Source organism: Bos indicus, chromosome 19, assembly GCF_029378745.1.
Source record: "Bos indicus isolate NIAB-ARS_2022 breed Sahiwal x Tharparkar chromosome 19, NIAB-ARS_B.indTharparkar_mat_pri_1.0, whole genome shotgun sequence".
NCBI classification, from domain to species: Eukaryota; Metazoa; Chordata; class Mammalia; order Artiodactyla; family Bovidae; genus Bos; species Bos indicus.
Window position 1 is genome coordinate 34,670,210 of NC_091778.1, and position 20,579 is coordinate 34,690,788.

The window sequence follows — 20,579 nt, forward strand, 5'->3', positions numbered from 1 at the left end:
TACTCTATCTGCACCAAATCAGGCTTGCATAAATGCAGAGTCTCCATCAGTGATTTGGGAGAACTCAAGCACAGGTACCCAGCAATAATAATCTGGGAGAGGCTACAGGGTCTTTGAAGCTAAAGGCATTTGCTGCTCATGCTCCAGGAACGTCCTTGACATGCCAGGCTGCATCTCATCACCTGACTAATGACCCTGGTGCTTTCCGAGACCACTAATGGTGGCAGTGGAAGGAGTTTTGGTTCCAGTAACATGACAGATAATCTGAAAACCCTTCTGCTTCAAATATTAGATAAATCATAACACATACCTTTTTACTTGCACAGCTGACCTCCTGAGAGAAGGAAATCCTGAGGGCCAGCAATTACAAAGGAGCTAAAACCCAAAGGGGAGAATACGAAACAGGGCCCAGTTCTGGCTGGTTGTGTGGTGGCCTGGGTGTCTCTGAATCCAGAATTGGGTTCTTCATCTCACACAGGACACAGAAGTAGATCTGAACTCCCTATAAAGCTAGGATGACCCCAGAGGCTACAGGGGGACAGGGACCACATGGAAACCCATCACAGACACCCCCCACCCCACCATGCTTGATTTGATGTCTAAATCCAACTCATCCCTTCCCCACGCTCGGACCTGAGAGTCTGGAAGAACAAAGCCAGGCCAGAGACTCATTTCTCAAAGCCGCTGAAGAGTCTGTAACCCGAGTACGTAAACATGGAGACAGCTCAGGTGGGAATCAAGAGGATGGTAAAAGGAGGCCTCCCCTGAAGATAACTGAGTGACCCCGGCTGGAACTCTTCCTCAGAGGTCAGGGGCTCCACCTACGAGCCCTGCGCCGGCCCCTCTGGCCCTCATCCCTCAGCTTACATCCCCATTCTTCAGCCATCTTCAGATATGCAACGACTTCAGTGGATGTTTGCTCTTCTTCCTCCACTAGAAACTGACCAGGTGTTACTTACAGCTATATCTAATGTGCATCCCAGTGTTTCCTGACTGGTTGAATGAACGAAAGAGAAAAAAGAAGGTATGAACTATACACGGGAGGTATGATGACACCAAACATTAATTTTACCTACAGAAGTCACAGGAGCAGGACGTGAATCTCTGGAAGCTCAACATAGAGGTGTCATTACACACCAGCGAGAAAGGGACTCACTAATAAAGCAGCCCTAAGTTAAAACCCAGTCTGGGGGAGGAAAACATAACAGCATTGTCTTACACCACAGTAAAAACAAATTCCAGGTAATGAAAGACTCAGTGGAAAAGAACCAAGTACTTATTTCTTGTGTAGCATGTTAACTGGTTTCCTCTGGATTATTGTTGATTCCTGGTTGATGGAGTATCAAAGAATTATTATGAAGCTCCATTAGGAAAAGATAAAAAGAAAAATGGCAAAATTTACCTCTGAGGTCCGTACACACGACCCCATCATGACACACCGGCATTCTCTAATTTTTCAGTCATTTTGCAGGTATCTGGACACCTAACCACTGTCAAAGCGATGTGTGGAGATCATGGTTTCCAAACAGTGTCACTTTTGGCTATTGATATTTTGACAGATAATTTCTGTGAATTACAGTGTTTAACTTAAATTTAGTCAGATACCCATTAGATGTCCACCTCCCCTCCGACCCCAGCTATAACAACCAAACTATCACCCTAAGGTGCTGGGTAGAAGCCAAGTCTTTACAAGAGACTATTTTTCTGACCTTAGAAAGTGGAGGCTTTCATTAAACAAGACTCAGAAAGCACAAACCATAAAGGAAAATACCAAAAGATTCTCCAATCTGTCAAATGCCCTAAAGTGAAAAGACAAGACCACAAAGAGAGAATGTAACCAACAAAATAGATGCTCGGGAAAAAAAAAAAAGATGCTTAAATATATTAAGAATTATTTACAAATCATTGAGGAAGAAAAGAAAAACACCCTTCAAAAAATAAGGGAAAAATTTTAAAATGAAATATAGCACAATAAGAACGCCAACACATCGCCGACGAAAACATAAAGTGGTAAAAAGCACACTGCTAAGTGTTCGGTAATGTCTAGTGTGGCAGGCCAGCAGTCCCACTCCTCAGTACGCCCCTGGGGAACAGCCTGGCGTGTCCACAGAGACGCAGGTCCCAGCATTACTCCCACAGCAAGAGAGGCAGGACCTCCATGTCCACCGACGGGCGAAGTGAGCACATGTCCACAGCGGAGGATCAGGGCCTCCACTAGCCTGCATCTCTCCTCTGGAGGATGGAAAAAAGGCGAACCCCCCGCCGCCCCGACCCAGGAACAATCACGGGAAGTCACCTCTTCTGAACAGACATGCAGCCTGACAAGCAAATAGGGCCTTTGTGCGAAAAATATTTTAAGTATCAACGTGGATAAAAGCTCAGCAATATGATGAGTGAAGAAATAAACTGCAGAAACAATGGTACAGTAAGACACTGTTCATATAAAGTTTAAAAACATTTTAGTCCCATAGTTTACTGATGTATACAAGTATAAACAGGCAGAAGACTCATAAACACCAAAACCAAATCCAGGATTACAGTTACATCAAGCAGAAGTACCAAGGGGTTTAAACTTCCCCAGACCAGGTAAAATACTGGGTTGGCCGAAAGGTTTGTTCAGGCTTTTCTGTAAGATGGGATGAAAAACCCGAACGAATAATACCTAAGACTTGCCAAAGCTAAGGGTTTGAAAGCATACAGGTATCTATTAAAGTTTCCACTATTTTTGTGTAAAATCTTTAAGAAGAAAGATATAGTACTGACTTTTCTGGATAAGTCAGTAATACAGAATACACAGTGGAAAAGAGGAGACAATATATTTATATACTACAGAACAAGAAAAGAGGGAGGCCAGGACTATCCTGGTGGTCCAGAGGATAGGAATCCACCTGCTGATGCAGGGGACCCGAGTTCCATCCCTGGTCTGGGAACTAAGATCCCACATGCCTCAGGCCAACTTGGAGCCCATGTACAAGAGAAGCCTGAGCACCACAACTACTGAGTAGCCCCTGCCCACAGCAACGAGCTAGAGCCCACACGCAGCAATGAGACCCAGCACGTCCCAAAAAAACCCAGAAAGGTTCACCAAAGACCAGGCAGAATTCAGAGAGACCAACCCCTAACCTTATTATGCTAAAGAGCTTCCAATGCCTACAAAGTAACCAGGCAGGAGAAAACAGGTTATTTACAAAAGAAGGTGAACAAGTTGGCTTCCGCATTCTCTGCAGAAAAATCCCACCAGATGCAAAATTCCAGATCGCAGAGAACTAGGGAAAAGTAGCAGATTTATTACCCTGTAGTCATCTCATCTTACACAGGAAACTGAAAATAAAAAATTTTTTTCTGAGTCAAATACATCTTGAAGAAATTTTAGGTTGCTCTTAACAGAACTGAGAACCGTATTATGTGCCTTCCTTCCAAAATATAAAAGGACATTTAGTGAGGAAAACAACCCTTTAAGAGGGACTTGAAAACACAAGAAATAACAAAAATGGAAAGCTTTTAGTGCAAAAATTTAGACCAAATACCACTTTCAATTCTAGATTTAAGTACGTTTTATTATCACAAGGCAACAATACTCAGCTTAAAAAAAATAAAAGATCCAAACACAGCCTTCTACAAAAGACATACTGAGGGAAGCCCTGGTGGTTAAGAATTGGGCTGCAGATTCAGAGAACACAGGTTCGATCCCTGGTCCAGAAAGATCCCACGTGCCACAGGCAACTAAGTCCATGGGTCACAACCACTGAGCACTCGCTCTAAAGCCCACGAGTTGCAACTACTGACCCCTCGCACCTGGAGCCAGTGCTCCACAAGAGAAGCCACCACAGTGAGAAGTCCACGTACCCAAAGAGAGCCTCCCAACCAGAGAGATGCCCTTGCAGCAAGGAAGACACAGCACAGCCAAAAAAACCCCAAAACATACTGAAAACAAAATAACTCAAATTTTAAGAGTAAGATACAGTCAACAATGTGAAACTAAAATTTGTGACAAATACCTTAAGTAGGACAAAAAAGAGTCACTTTTCTGATGAAAGGATAATTCATAATGAAGCTGTGTGTGTGTGTGTGTGTGTATATATAAAATCTGGGACTCTAAACAGCATATATAAAGAAAAAAATCACAAAAACATAAATATTGTCTACAACTACACAATGTCAGCAAGGGTACAGAAGCCTGAACAACTCTCTAAACCAACTAAAGCCGACACACATCTACAGAGTACGCCTCCTCTCAGATGCATACGCAACACCCCCAGATAAACCATGTTGCTGTTGTTTAGCTGCTCAGTCATGTCCGACTCTTTGCAACCCCATGGACTCTTCTGTCCATGGGATTCTCCAGGCAAGAATACTGGAGTGGATTGCCGTTCCCTTCTCCAAGGGATCTTCCCAACCCAGGAATCTACAAACTCTTGTCTTCCGTGTCTCCGGCATTAGCAGGATTCTTTACCACTGAGCCACCAGGGAAGCCTGGATAAACCATGTACCAGGCCATGAAACAAATCTTGATAAAATGTAAAAGGACTGAAATCATACAAAGCATGTTTTCTGATCATAATGGAACAAACCTAAAAATCAACAGAAGGAAATTCTGGAAATTCACAAATACATGTAGATTAATCAACACTCTCCAAAATATCCAAGAGATCTCAAAAGAAATCACAAGAAAAGTTAGAAAATATTTTGAGATACATGAAAATAAAAACACAACACACCAAAATTCATGGGATGTAGCTAACATAATAGAGGAACATTTTTAGTTGTAAATGGCTACATTAAAAAAGAAAGAAAGGTCTTGGGAAGCAGACTCAAGTGTGTGTGTGTGTGTGTGTGTGTGTGTGTGTGTGTGTGAGAGTGATTAGGATTGATGTACAGGAGAAACCACATTACAGAGCAATTATCCTGCAATTAAAAAAAAATCTTAAATCAACAACCTGATCCTCTACCTAAGAAACTAGAAAAAGAGCAAAATAAACCCATGGCAAGCAGAAGAGATATAAAAGATTAGAATGGAAACAAATGAGGTAGAAAACAAATGAACAAAATTAGAAAATGAAACCAAAAGTTGGCTCTTTGACAAGGTCAAGAAAACTGACAAAAACCAAAAAGAAACAAGTATAGTCAGGAAAGTCTTTCGTAACTCAGAGGGGTAAACCTAACAAGAAGAGCTAAACTTAATTGACAGGTTAACAAACTCTCTGATAGTCCCTGATAAGCCCGGCCACAATGCTAGAGCATCTCACCCCCACAACTCCACAAGGAAGGCTCTCCAGTCATTTCCATGGATGAGGTCCCACTGCTGTTCTAAGTGGAGAAGCCAGAATTCCAACCTGGCTCAATTCAAAGAATTCATGAAACCAAATATGCCACCAGAAATACTCCAACTTTCCAAAAATGTTTTACTTAAAATATGAAAATCTGGGGAAGGAATATGATCTTGAATACATAACAGAATATTGTTAAGCTATGCTTTATAAATATAAAATTCTTTCATCCATGCGTTCACTTACTGTCCCAGGTACTGAAAGCAACTCAAGAAAACAGAACCACCTTAAATGCATAAGGAACCAAGGAAGGAAGAAAAAAGGGTGCCAGAAAATAACTAAGGGGGTTTGACCCACACGGTTTCACAGATCCTACGATTTCCAAGGACTAGGTCACTCCGAGTAATGCCTCACACCTACTCCAGGAAACACAGAGAACATGCCAACTCATTTTATTACATTAATACAATCCTGTGATGACACGCTCGGGAAATCAACTACGGATTTCACATGAGAAAATAAATGCAAATGTCTAAATAAAATATGAGCATTAAATATTATCCAGCAGTACTAGCAAGCTTGATACAGTACATCTACTCATGCAGTTTGACACCAAATTAGATTTAAGACAAAGTTGTCCAGCACGGCTGTTACTTAACATTCTGAGACTATGGCCAATGAACTAAATTTAACAAGGGGGGGGCGGGGTAAGGGACACAGGAGTAGAACTATGACTTCCCAAATAGTTCATTCTGCATCTGGAAATAGTGTGAATATCAACTGAAACCAAACAGTTTAGTAAGGTGTCCACTGAGAATCAGATGTGACAGAACAGCATCAAATCTGTGAAGAAATCAGCCCGCAGCCCTGAGTGGGAGGACGTGCCTAGAGTGACGTCTGCCAGCAGGGATGCCATTCATTCATGTCAGGAGCCACTCTCTCATGTGATTCAAGAAGAGGGATTCTGAACCCTGTCAGGAATGGATCCTGACCAGTTTTAACCAGTCATGGTAATCCCCTTTGGTTTGCCAAGTACTGGGTTAGAAATGCCACATGACCCACCCCAGCCAAAAGGAGTAACGGTAAATCCCCGGGGTGGGGAAAGATTCCAGCGGAGACAACCTGGCCTCTAAGAGAAACATCCGAGGAGTCTCCCTTGTCCTCTGGACACTGCTGTTTCTGGGCGAGGTTCCTGGGACCTGACAGTCACTTTTCACCCACAGGAAAGCGCAAAGAGAAAGCCAGTGCACTGAGAATGTCAGCGAGGGCCGGTGGGAAGAGCGCCCTTGGCTGAACTGCCAGACACATAATCGTGTCCTCATAATTTAACTCAATTTAGTTGAATTTTTTTTTCTGTTAGTAGTCAAATGCTAACTTATTCAGATGGCAATCTCCCCAAACTAGTATCTTAAAATTCAGTCTCAAAGCACTTTGGGAACCTGACAAAATGATCTAAAATTCATGTGAAAATTAAGGGAAAAGCCAAATGGGAGCCCTTCCCCCGTGGTTCAGTGGTTGAGAGTCCGTCTGCCAATGTGGGTGACATGGGTTCGATCCCTGGTCCGGGGGCTCCCGCATGCTGTAAAGCAACTAAGCTCATTCGCCGCAACTACTAAGCCCGTGCTCCGGTGCCCAGGAGCTGCAGCTATTGGGCCCGCGCGCCTAGAGCCGAGCTCCCCAACAAGAGAAGCCACTGCAATGAGAAGCCTGTGTACTGCAACGAACAGCAGCTAGCACCCACTCGCCGAAACTAGAGAAAAGCCTGTGCAGCAACAAGGAACCAGCAGGGTCGAAAATAAATGAAATTATTTTTAAAAGGATAATGCTTAATACTTTCTGAGTACCTAGTATGCATTAGTACATACTGTCCTAAGTGCTTTACGTGTAATTCTTTTAACAGTCCCAAGAGAAAATATTACTCTTAATCCCATTCTGCGGATTAAAAATAGAGATTTGACCAAAGTCACAAAGCAATACATTAACAGAATCAGAAAATGTAAATTAATACAGTCCTTTCTAAAGCAATCGTGCAGTATTCATCAACAACCTTGATATGTGCTGACTGACCTGCAATGTCACTGCAAAACCACCCGGAGGAGTCAGCTCTGAACACTGCCTTACGTTCAGTAGCGGAAGGCTGGGCCACCCCGCCTGGACTGGACCCACAGGGTTATACTCCACTCCCTCACTCACACGACAGCCCCAGGAGAGACTGAGAGGAAGGGGATCTGGAGTAAAGCAAGCAGCCCAGTTAGAAGAGTTTGCCATATTCATAAAAGACAGGTGACAGAGGTGAGAGGGAGGCTGGGGGGCGGGGCACATGTGTACACCTGTGGCTGATTCACGTTGATGGGCGGCAGAGACCAGCACAATATTGTAATTATTTTCCAATTAAAAATCAAGAACAAAAACACCTAGCAAATCCAGTCACCTACTGGCTTTGGAGGAAAACAAAGGCTGTACACAGAAGAAACTACAATTTACAGCCCTGTTACTTGGCTCAGCAGTTAACGCGCTTATATTGTATTCATAGTGTGCAAGCTTCAAATCTGTGATAAATCCTCACTTCCAAGCCACTAGATTCTAAAACTAAATTAAGAAATAATAATTTTATGTTATTTAGAAATAAAATACCGGAAGAAATTGGTTAAGAGTTCAAAATGACTAGGAACAAGCGGGGCAAAGAAAATGATGTTTATTTTGAAATTGCTATTTTTAAATTAAGTTGTAATATTCTTTGATTTTTTATATTATTCAGGTAATATCAGAAAGTAATTTTTAAAAGAAAAATATCCAGAAAAGCACAAATAAAATATAAATCCCCCATGAAGCCTATCAGCCAGAGAGATTTTGGTATCATTTCAGCCTGTGTTCTATACTTACATTTAATCTCTGTATTGTAAAAAATTAAGACTGCTCCTAACTATATTGTTTTCACTTAATTTGTTAGGGCATTTCCTCTGTAATTAGAAAACAAGTTTTGATCTGAAGTAATATATTCCTGGGATGAAGTTAGTCATGTCAATTGAAAGCACACGAATGTGATAATGGATTTGCTTTGTTTAAAACTGAGGGAATGTATTTCCTGAGAAAAAGATAAATCACATTTACAAGAGAAATTAATTTGCTCTGACAAGACTCCTTTCAACTAGAAAAAAGGTGCTTTCCCCATACACTACATTTTTTTTTTTTAAATCAGGTTACAAAGTACAGTGTGATCCCTCACTTCCTTGCTAAAATGTGAACGGCAGTGGGCAAAACAAACCTAAAAGACAGACACCGAAAAATAAATAAGAATTCTTGGCATGATTATAAGTGATCTTTATTTTCTTCTTAATGCTGTTTGAAATTTTATTCTGTGAAATGAAAATACCTCCTTTCATATCAATAAACAAGAAATGTCACAGCCATCAGCGATTTCTAGCCTGCGAATGTGAATGAGGGCTCCCAAAACCTCAGGTGCTGCCGCCTCCCCATGGTGACTATGGGGGGAGGGGGTGATGCAAGGAAACAGGACTGGCCCCAGGCAGCTGAGGTGCATATGAAAGGAATGAATTCAGTAAGCCCAGAGGTTTGCATTTTTCCATGCTTAATTTTGCATGCTAAATTCTGTGGGGATGAGAAGACACCTGGAAATACCCACCCAGGGTCTAGAAACTGGGTGGAGCTTGGTTGGAAGATCCTGAGAGAATTCCCACCCAGGAGAAAGGCACAGGTGGGGGCAGGCTCAGTTTTTACCAAGAAATACCCAGGGTCTGGCTGAAAGACACTGAGGTGGCTCAATTGTAGAAAGACATAAGGAACGGAGCTCAGACTTGCAAGTACCTAGTTAACTAGACAAATTAAATCCCATCCTAAATATCAAAAAGTGAAAGTCACTCAGTCGTGTCCGACTCTTTATGACCCCATAGACTATACAGTCCACGGAATTCTCCAGGCCAGAATACTGGAGTGGATAGCCTGTCCCTTCTCCAGAGGATCTTCCCAACCCAGGGATCAAATCCAGGTCTCTCACATCGCAGGCAGTTTCTTCACCAGCTGAGCCACTGAGGGAGCTCTTTAATAGGTACGCAGTTAAAAATTAAAAGCTGGCTTCACACACACAAATCACAATCTGGCGACCAACTCAGCAGGCCAACCATGCTTCCCTTATAGACAGACCAGAGAGTGTGTCAGTCGCTCAGTCATGTGGGAAACTTTGTGACCCATGGACTATGGCGTGCCAGGCTCCTCTGTCCATGGGGATTCTCTAGGCAAGATTACTGGAGTGGGTAGCCTATTCCTTCTCCAGGGGATCTTCCTGACCTAGGAACTGAACCGGGGTCTCCTGCATTGCAGGCTTCCCTGAAAGCTCGGTTGGTAAAAAATCAAGTTGCAATGTGGGAGACATGGGGTCCTAAAGAGCTGGACACAACTAAGCAACTTTCACTTTCATTCCTGCATTGCAGATGGATTCTTACCAGCTGAGCTACCAGGGAAGCCCTACAAATGCTAATAAAAGCAATTAAGAATATCAACAAAAAACAGGGGGGTGGGGGGAGGTCTTATGACCAACCTAGATAGCATATTAAAAAGCAGAGACATTACTTTGCCAACAAAGGTCTGTCTAGTCAAGGCTATGGTTTTTCCAGTGGTCATGTATGGATGTGAGAGTTGGACTGTGAAGAAAGCTGAGCACCGAAGAATTGATGCTTTTGAACTGTGGTGCTGGAGAAGACTCTTGAGAGGCCCTTGGACTGCAAGGAGATCCAACCAGTCCATTCTAAAGGAGATCAGTCCTGGGTGTTCTTTGGAAGGAATGATGCTAAAGCTGAAACTCCAGTACTTTGGCCACCTCATGCAAAGAGTTGACTCATTGGAAAAGACTCTAATGCTGGGAGGGATTGGGGTCGGGAGGAGAAGGGGATGACAGAGGATGAGATGGCTGGATGGCATCACCGACTCGATGGACGTGAGTCTGAGTGAACTCCGGGAGTTGGTGATGGACAGGGAGGCCTGGCATGCTGCAATTCATGGGGTCGCAAAGAGCTGGACACGACTGACCGACTGAACTGAACTAGGGGGAGGTCTAGTTATTATTTCGATGAGGTAAAAAAATATTAAAAAAAAAAAGGAGTTATGTCAAATGAATAAAAAGTTCTTTGGATGGTTATTTAAAATGGGATAAATAAAACAGACATATATGCCTTTTACCCAGAGCCTTTTACATTAAAGTAGGTAAAATAGACAGGGAACAGAAAGAAAAAGCCTTCTAAACTCTCCCTCAAGACAAAACTTGTTGATTGGATACTGATGAAAACTTAAGTTAAAGGTATAGAAGCTGGCACAATTTCAGTTCAGTCGCTAGGTCGTGTCCAACTCTTTGCGACCCCATGGACTGCAGCACGCCAGGCTTCCCTGGGCATCACCAACTCCCGGAGCTTGCTCAAACTCAAGTCCACTGAGTTAATAAAAATGTATGTAGTAGTAGTGAAAGTCACTCAGTCGTGTCCGATTGTTGTGAAACCATGGACTGTAGCCCACCAGGTTCCTCTGTCCATGGGATTCTCCAGGCAAGAATACTGGAGTGGGTTGCCATTTCCTTCTCTAGGGGATATTCCCGATATAGGAATCGAACCCATGTCTCCTGCACTGCAGGCAGATTCTTAACCAACTGAGCTAGGAAGGAAGCCCAAAAAAATGTATGTAAGTTGGTATATTTAAATGAGCTTTATATAAGGTGTTAAAGCTCTTATTTAATTATATTGTGGGATAAACAAGGCATATAGATTGCCACTAAGAAAATATTAACTAAACGCACTGAGAAAACTAATAGTTACCTGAGTGATACAAAAGGAGTAAACGGGGAACTGACATGGAAGGGTTAATTTTTTAAAGTGATTTTCCTTTGCTTTAATTAATAAACTCAGAAAGGTCTTTGCTAAATGCCTTATAACATAGAACTTCGTAAATTACATTTCAGTTTGATAAATATCCTGCCACTGATTTTAGTATCTTTAGGCGACAAAACCATCTTTTAAAATAACTAACCAACGGCCTTTTGTCTTGCAAATGTCTAAACCAGAATATGAATACAGGCCTCAAAGAGCTGAGACTAAGCCCAATTAAGCAGGCACGACTGGGAAATCAAGAAAAAAAAAAAAGTGGCAGTTTTAAATCTAAACTGCTGAGAATGTTCCCTCAGCAAAATCTTACAGATAGTATGCCTTAATCATGTAAACAAGCAACTTTAAGGTATTCCAACTGTTTGTTAACCAGTAAGTTTATATTGTAATACCTGGTAAAGCCATGAGATCCCTATAGCTTATGTCTGTATACACATAGAAGATGCTTCTACTTCTAAAAGGTATTATTAGAACAGGATTTATAAGGACTGCTACTTAATTTTAATAAAAAGTGCCTACGTTAAAGAAAACTGGCCAAGATGATTTTCAGGTTCACATGAAGTGGGAAATACTCAATATTAAGTTAATATCTGAGATTAATGTTTAAGTTTAAAGACGCCATTTAAGAATCATCATTAAGAAGAGGTGGCAAGAACACATAGAAGAAACTGCACAGAAAAGGTCTTAATGACCCGGATAACCACAATGGTGTGATCACTCACCTAGAGTTAGACATCCTGGAAGGCAAGTGGGCCTTAGGAAGCATCACTACCAACAAAGCTACTGGAGGTGATCGAATTTCAGCTGAGCTATTTCAAATCCTAAAAGATGATGATGCTGTTAAAGTGCTACATTCAACATGCCAGCAAACTTGGAAAATTCGGCAGTGCCAACAGGACTGGGAACGGCCAGCTTTCATTCAAATCCCAGAAAAGGGCAATGCCAAAGAGTGTTCAAACTACCGCACAACTGCAGTCATTTCACATGCTAGCATTTTTAGTAACACTAAAAATTCTCCAAGCCAGGCTTCAACAGTACACAAACGGAAAACTTCCAGTTGTACAAACTTGATTTAGAAAAAGAAAAGGAACCAGAGATAAAACTCCCAACGTACGATGGATCATTTAAAAAGCAAGGGAATTCCAGAAAAACATCTACTTCTGCTTCACTGACTACAGCCTTAGACTGTGTGGATCAAAACAAGCTGGAAAATTCTTAAAGAGATGGGAATACCAGATCACCTGACCTCCCTCTTGAGAAACCTATATGCAGGTCAGGAAGCAACAGTTAGAACTGGACATGGAACAACAGACTGGTTCCAAATAGGAAAAGGAGTACATCAAGGCTGTATATTGTCACCCTGCTTATTTAACTTATATGCAGAGTACATCATGAGAAACGCTGGGCTGGAAGAAGCAGAAGCTGGGAATCAAGACTGCCGGGAGAAATATCAGTAACCTCAGATATGCAGATGACACCACCCTTACGGCAGAAAGTGAAGAGGAACTAAAAAGCCTCTTGATGAAAGTGAAAGAGTGAGAGTGAAAAAGTTGGCTTAAAGCTCAACATTCAGAAAACGAAGATCATGGCATCTGGTCCCATCACTTCATGGGAAATCGGTGGGGAAACAGTGGAAACAGTGTCAGACTTTATTTTTGGGGGCTCCAAAATCACTGCAGATGGTGACTGCAGCCATGAAATTAAAAGACACTTACTCCTTGGAAGGAAAGTTATGACCAACCTAGACAGTATATTAAAAAGCAGAGACATTACTTTGCCTACAAAGGTCCATCTCATCAAGGCTATGGTTTTTCCAGTGGTCACGTATGGATGTGAGTTGGACTGTGAAAAAAGCTGAGTGCCAAAGAATTGATGCTTTTGAACTGTGGTGTTGGGAGAAGACTCTTGAGAGTCCCTTGGACAGCAAGGAGATCCAACCAGTCCATTCTAAAGGAGATCAGTCCTGGGTGTTCTTTGGAAGGAATGATGCTAAAGCTGAAACTCCAGTACTCTGGCCACCTCATGCAGAGTTGACTCACTGGAAAAGACTCTGATGCCGGGAGAGATTGGGGACAGGAGGAGAAGAGGACGACAGAGGCTGAGATGGCTGGATGGCATCACCAACTCAATGGACGTGAGTTTGGGTGAACTCCGGGAGTTGGTGATGGACAGGGAGGCCTAGTGTGCTGCAATTCATGGGCTCGCAAAGAGTCGGACACGACTGAGCGACTGAACTGAACTGATGCAAAGTACATCATGTGAAACGCCAGCTGATGAAGTACAAGCTGGAATCAACACTGCACGGAGAAATATCAATAACCTCAGATATGTAGATGACACCCTAATGGCAGAAAGGGAAGAGAACTAAAGAACCTCTTGATGAAGGTGAAAGAAGAGAGTGAGAAAGTTGGCTCAAAACTCAACATTCAAAGAACGATGATCATGGCATCTGGTCCCATCACTTCATGGCAAACAGATAGGGGAAAAAAGGGAAACACTGACAGACTTTATCTTCTTGGGCTCCAAAATCACTGCGATGGTGACTGCAGCCATGAAATGAAAAGACATTTGCTCCTTGGAAGAAAAGCTATGATGAACCTAGACAGTGTATTAAAAAGCAAAGACGTCAACTATGCTGACAAAGATCCACATAGTCAAAGCTATGGTTTTGCCAATAGTCATGTATGGATGTTGAGAGTTGGAACATAAAGAAGGCTGAGTGTCAAAGAATCGATGCTTTTCAACTGCAGTGCTGGACAAGACTTTTGAAAGTCCCATGGACAGCAAGGAGATGAAACTATCAATCCTAGAGGAAATCAACCCTGAATATTCAATGGAAGATGCTGAAGCTCCAATACTTTGGCCACCTGATGCAAAGAGCTGACTCACTGGAGGAAAAGGGGGCAACAGTGGATGAGATGGTTGGATGGCATCACTGACTCAATGGACATGAGTTTGAGCAAGCTCCGGGTGACCGTGAAGGACAGGGAAGCCTGGAGTGCTGCAGTCCATGGGGCTGCAGAGTTGGACACAACTGAGAGACTGGAGAACAAAAGAGTCATCTAAATTAAGTATAACATTTTATTGTATTTAGGTTTAATAAATAAGACCTTACTATCTCTTGCAAGAAAATAACTGCACATGATGAAACTTCAAGGTAAATGAGATAAAAACTTTGGGACAAAAGCTTTAAATATTATTTTAGAAATGTCTACTTAACGTGGTCTTTCCAGATGTTTAATAACTTAAGATTCTAAAGCTGTGCCAATTTAAGCTACATAATGAAAGTTTACCTAAAAGATACTAAGGTTACTATAAGTCATCAATTACTAGAAAAAAATTTTTTAAGTATCTGAAAATATTAATGAAAACGTTTGGTATCACCTAAAATGTTCTGTATAAGAAAACAGGGTTTCAGATGGTAAAGAATCTGCCTACAATGCAAGAGAGCTGGGTTCCATCCCTGGGTTGGGACGACCACCTAGAGAAGGAAATGGCAACCCATTCCAGTATTCCTGCCTGGAGTATTCCACGGACAGAGGAGCCTGGTGGGCTACAGTCCATGGAGTTGCAAAGAGTCAGACACGACTGAGGAACCAACACACACATTAAGAAAATAAATGTTTTTTAAAATTATCACTGATGTTTAAGCGCACCAATTTATAAAATGCCAATGTAAAGACAGAACCTAATTATTTACTTCTTAGTTTCACCAAAATTAATGTTTTAAGAGTTGAGGATTCTAATTTAAACATGTAATTAAAGCTATGAGAAACAATACAGTAACTTTTCAAAATACGGTAAAAGATACAATGTATGTTTTCAGTAAAGAAGACATGAGAAATGAAATTACATCTTGGTAAAAAATAAATGAGCTGGTTAATTTTATTTAGATGAAAAATGAAAGGTTGGATACAAAAAATGATGAGAGATTACGAGGAGGAACCTTGAGCAAAGTTTTATGCATAGTCACGATTAATGAAATTTAGACTGAAGTTAACTAAGTAAATGGACTGTTAGATGAACTAATGCAAGACTGGAAATTTTGTCTCCTTTAAGTTCTCCTTTTGATAACAGACTTTTATCAAACCTGCAGAGAAAGAGGATCAAAGACCAAGCGGAGGCAGAAAGACTTCAGAGAGAAGAGCAGGGACAAGGCTGGAGAAGGCAATGCTCTTGGAGCCTCTGAGAGAGGAGCTGGGGCTGCAGGCGGAGGCGGGCCTGAGAGGGCAGGTGGGCGGGAATGCCTTCCCTAGGGAATGAGGGAGCAGGGACCCCTGGGAGGGAACGACCACAGGCGCCCAGGCAAGAAGCACAGGGGCCTGGACCACAACGGGGCAGGAGGGCCTGACGGCTGTGACGTGGATGTACTGCCACGGCAGTTTCAGTACAGCTTGCTGGTGAGCTACAAGCAGGAAGTAAGGAAGAATCACAGATGGCACCAAAGCACCAGGTAAATGGTGGTGCCAGTTACAAAACAGGCTGCCTGGTGAGAAGCAATTGTGAGGGGTGGAAATCAAGAGATCCATTTACGGGGGTGGGGTGGGGGTGTACAATATACACGAGGGCGTAAGAAGGACAAACTCTTTTGATGTCAAATAAGCTACAATGATATAGGGCACAACACAGGGACTGTAGCAAATATTTTACAGTAACTATAAATGGAAGACAACCTTTAAAAATGGAATCACTGTACTGTCCACCTGTAACACATAACACACGTCAACTACACTTCAGTAAGAAAAACTAGATCAACGCAGGAAAACAGAGAGACTCATGTGGAACATATGAAGTGTGAGATGATCATGAGGCATTCCGGTCAAGATGTCAGGTAGACAAGCTCCCTCACAGGCTGCGCTGAAGATGTGGAGCCAGTACTGGAAGCACAGGCCTCACGGCTGCCTCCCAGGGTGTGCAGGGGCAGAGAGGGGAGTGGCCCAGACAGCGCAGAGGCCCACGAGAGAGGTGACCCAGCCAGCACGAGCGACCAGGGAGGTGGCCTTGAAGTCCAGTAAAGTGTTTCCAGCAGGAGATGGTGATCACTGGGCTGAGCTGCCAGGGAGGAGCTGCTGACCTTGATGCGGGGAGCTTCAGCAGAGCTAATGGAGGAAAACTGAGTTTTGTTCCAGGGAAAACTGTTAAGACCACGGAGGACAGACACCTCCCTGAAGCCACATGTACTGCCTTCAGAGATACCAGAGCTGTGCTCCACCTCCATCATCGTGCAAGCGCCCAGCAAAGAGGAAGTGTGAAATCAAGAGTCACCGAACGAATGTCAATCTGAAGATTCCCAATATTTCAACCCACAGTAAGAAATCTGAATGCAAGGACTTCCCTGGGGGCCCAGTGGTTAAGAATCCACCGGCCAATGCAGCCGACATGGGTTTTATCCCTGGTCAGGGAACTAGATCCCACATGCCTCAGAGCAACTAAACTCGTGCACCGTAACTACTGAGCCTGCGCTCTAGAGCCCATGCTCCGCAACAAGAAGCCCCGAGACAAAGAGTAGCACCCACCTGCCACAACGAGAGCAAAATAAAATAATTAAAAGGAATGAAACCCCAAATGCACATGAAAAGATGCTCAACATCCCTAATTATTAAGAGAAATGCAAATAAAAACTATAATGAAATAACACCTGACAGCAGTCAGAATAGCCATCAGAAAGTATATAACCTCTGGAAGAGGTGTGGAGAACAGGGAACCTCCTACACTACTGGCGAGAGGAAAGCTGGCGCAACCTATGGACCACAGAATGGAGGCTCCTCAGGAAACGAGAGTTACCAAGCCCACTCCTAGGCATAAACCCAGACAAAACCGTAATTCAAAATGACACACGCACTGTATGTTCACAGAAGCACTATTCACAACAGCCAAGACAGGGAAGCAACCTGCCTGTCCATCAACAGATGACTGGATAAAACACACGCGGCACCTACACACAATGCACTACCGCTCAACCACAAAAAAGAACAAAATAACACCATCTGCAGCAGCACGGACGCAACTAGAGATCCCCACACTAAGTGAAGTCAATCAGACGGAGGAAGACAAATATCATGATGTCACTTATATGCAGAATTTAAAATAATGGCACAGGGCTTCCCTGGTGGTCCAGTGGCTAAGAATCCACTAACCAGTGCCGGAGACACAGGCTCAATTCCTGGTCCAGGAAGATTCTGCATGCCTCAGAGCAACTCAGCCCATGCACAACCACTGAGCCCAAACTCCACAACAAGAAGCCACCGCAGAGAGAAGCCCCCGAATCCCAACTAGCGAGCAGGCCCCACTCACCCCAGCTAGAAAAGGCTGCCCGCAGCAGTGAAGACCCAGGGCAGCCAAAAATACATAAAATAAAATTATAAAAAATGAAGTACAGCACAGATGAACTTATCTACAGAACAGAAGCAGACTCAAGGACAGAGAACAGACTTGTGGTTACCAAGGGGAGGGAGGAGGACTGGGCATGTGGGGTTTTAGATGCAAACTATGACATTTAGAACTGAGAAACAAGAAGGCCCTACTGTACAGCACAGGGAACTAGACCCAATATCCTATGATAAACCGTAGCGGAAAAGAATATTTAAAACAGAAGGTATGTATGTGTGAAACTGAATCACTGCTGTACAGCAAAGATTGGCACCGCACTGTAAACCAACTACTTCAATTAAAAAAAAAAAAAGACACCGGAATGGCGGAGAGCCAGAGCCCCCTGCCCATCCCACACGACGTCACACCTTCTCGACGGGGACGGACAGACTCTGCACTGCTCTCTCTCACCCTCGTGGACACCGGAGCTAAGCGACTTAATGTGTATTGTGACCGCGGCTGAACCAAGAGACCAGAGAAAATACGTCCCTTCTCCCCCCAAGTTTTCCAGAGACTCTAAATGTCAATGACATACTATGAACATATCACCATGGGGTTAAAAACAAAACAAAGCAAACCGGTGATCGAGTCATTTAAAGAAAATCTTACTCCAAACCCTCTGAGACCTTAGGAACAGCCACAGTTAACCTAACGGTAATCCCCCTCTCCTGACTGACACACCTCTATGTCCTGCACTGCAGCCTGACAGCCAAGCCCTCGGTGGCAAAGGAAGGCCAAAAAAATAGCCAGGTTTCCTACCTGACAGAACGTCTTCCGATAATTCCCTTTCTCGTTCAATTTTCTCCTCAAGAGTTGAAATGCAGAATTCATAGCCAGCAAGAGCCAGTTCCTGCCTATAAAGCAAAGAGGATAAATCAGTTGTCCTGTCTTCCGCCTCGGGTTTGCATCATCTAGTGTTAAGACGGATGGGAACTCGGTTTCGAGTCCCTAAGGGGTGTCAACTTCTCCTCTGTCAGAAGTTTGTTTTTCGTCATCTTGGAGTGCTGCTGGGGTTTCAGTAACCCACAAAACCAGCGCTCCCTCCTTCCCACTAGCAGAGCCAAGGGGCCAGCTCCTCCTCCTGCGAGAGCATCTGACGCCTGGTCAACCCAAGAGCAGCGCCAGAGGAGGCCTGGGCTCATGGCAGAATTCTGACTGCTGACCTCGTCCATTTCCGGAGGGTGTATCAGCTCACCACTCCTCTCAAGCTGCAGGTCTCCAACACAAGTTTCTTTTACAGAAATGGAAGTCCCAACCAGGGTGCTAAAAGGCATTTGGCCCCAGTCTGGGGACCCTCAGTCACCAGTGAGGACGCCCAAGCGGCCAGCAGGCCGACTCTGGACAGAAAGAGGGCTGCCTGCTGGCATCTGAGATACGGTGAGCACCACAGAGCATCCATCTGTCCTGGTCTTTGCTCCTCCACTCTGGCTCTCAGCTCCTCACTGGAAGCAGCACTAAACAAGCTTACCTCTCCTCTGGGCTTGGCCAGACAACCCCTCTCTACTCCGTTCTCAGAAGAGGAGCAGCTTTCCCCGAGCCAAACCTCGGCAGCAGCAGGGACCTCATCCAAGCAGGGCGTGGAGCAGGGGAGGCTGCCCACGAGACGTTCTCAGTCATCAAGAGAGAACGCTTCTGAGCAGGGTAACTTATGGGCTAATTATTGTAGGTACCGCACAGCTTTCACCTCTTGAGAGAGCGTGGGCGTGTCTCACTGTCCAGTGTTACCATCTCCGGGCTTCTCCTTAACCCAGGGGGCCACACCCACCAACATCTGGTCCTGTCTGTAACCCGTCCAGAGAGACTAACCCGGCTGCAATGCTCCCTGGCATGAACCAACCTCAAAGTTTCTCTATAGACTTGGAATCAGAGGCCCTGAGGCTCTGGTCCATCCAGTGTCCAGCCAAATGCCAGGAGATGGACTGGGACCCCCAAAAAACAAAGGAGCGGACCACTCGGGCTGCAGGTGCCAGTGCCAGGGTCTCTGGCTGCAGTGAGCACTCCTCCTACAGCACTGGGCTAGGTACCATTCAAAACTTGCAGTACCCAATTTCTGCAGCAACTCAAGGGCTAAGGAGAGTCAAGCCTTCCCTTAAATTTACCCCAAATTAACCCTCCAGGAGTCCTCTTACATCCTCTGAGTTTTCACCTAGAGAGTGAAGGGCACCAGGCCCCTCTGTCTATGTCCCTGACCTTTGGCACACATCTAAAATGTTTCCCAAAGCCTTTCCATGTGCCTGGCAGACTTTTCCTTCTGTGTAAGAATCTAGACTCATCCAATACTTTTTAGTAGCACTGCTTTCCTGTCCCACTCGTCCAAAGGCCTCTGCCCATGCCTCAGTGCCTCCTTGGTACAACCTAGCCACCCCATCACCTCTACAGCCTTAAAACCGCCCACCGGACGAGCCAGTGACACCCTCTCACAGCAACTCTCTCATCACATAACCTGTACCTAACTTCCCGCTTTGTTGATACTTCCACCAGCAAAATATGCCACCCCCAGCCACTCTTGCATTGCTCCCAGCTCTCCTGCTGCTGCTGCTAAGTCGCGTCCATTGTGTCCGACTCTGTGTGACCCCATAGACGGCAGCCCAACAGGCTCCCCCGTCCCTGGGATTCTCCAGGCAAGAATACTGGAGTGGGTTGCCATTTCCTTCTCCACCCAGCTCTCCTAGGAAGGGCAAAACTAAGGTTCTAACGACTTCCCAGTTCAATCAGGAACAGAACACGTGACCAGGCCTGTCACAGTGCAGCCACAGGGATGAGGGCTGCAGGCCCCACCGGGCACGCTAATGGACTCAGGAGGGGCAAGACTGGAAAAGGCTCAAGATCTCAAAGATGAGAGATGGGACACCAGGAGTGTGACAACCGAGATTTTAGATACCCAGGTGATTAGTAGGATGAAAACTGTGACACCCCAGGGTCAGTTTCTGACCCACAGCCCTCACCCACTGCTGCTCCCACACCCAGACTCCGACTACACTTACCTACTCTGAGCAGCGTAAATAGTGGCCAGCTTTAGGGAGATCTCTATGATTGCATTGTCTTCCTGTTGGGAAAA

General features: G+C 44.2%; 1 protein-coding gene across 7 annotated transcripts in view; it reads right to left on the reverse strand.

Moving 5' to 3' along the window:
* Positions 1–20,579, reverse strand: part of TTC19 (tetratricopeptide repeat domain 19) — a 30,631-nt gene that overhangs the window by 5,243 nt on the left and 4,809 nt on the right. For all 7 annotated transcript variants that reach the window (XM_019980615.2, XM_019980614.2, XM_019980613.2 and 4 more), the window contains 2 exons: positions 20,506–20,567; positions 18,281–18,375 (listed from right to left, as the gene is read on the reverse strand). In XM_019980615.2, coding sequence (XP_019836174.2) covers positions 18,281–18,375; positions 20,506–20,567 — 157 coding nt within the window. The remainder of the gene's footprint in view (positions 1–18,280; positions 18,376–20,505; positions 20,568–20,579) is intronic.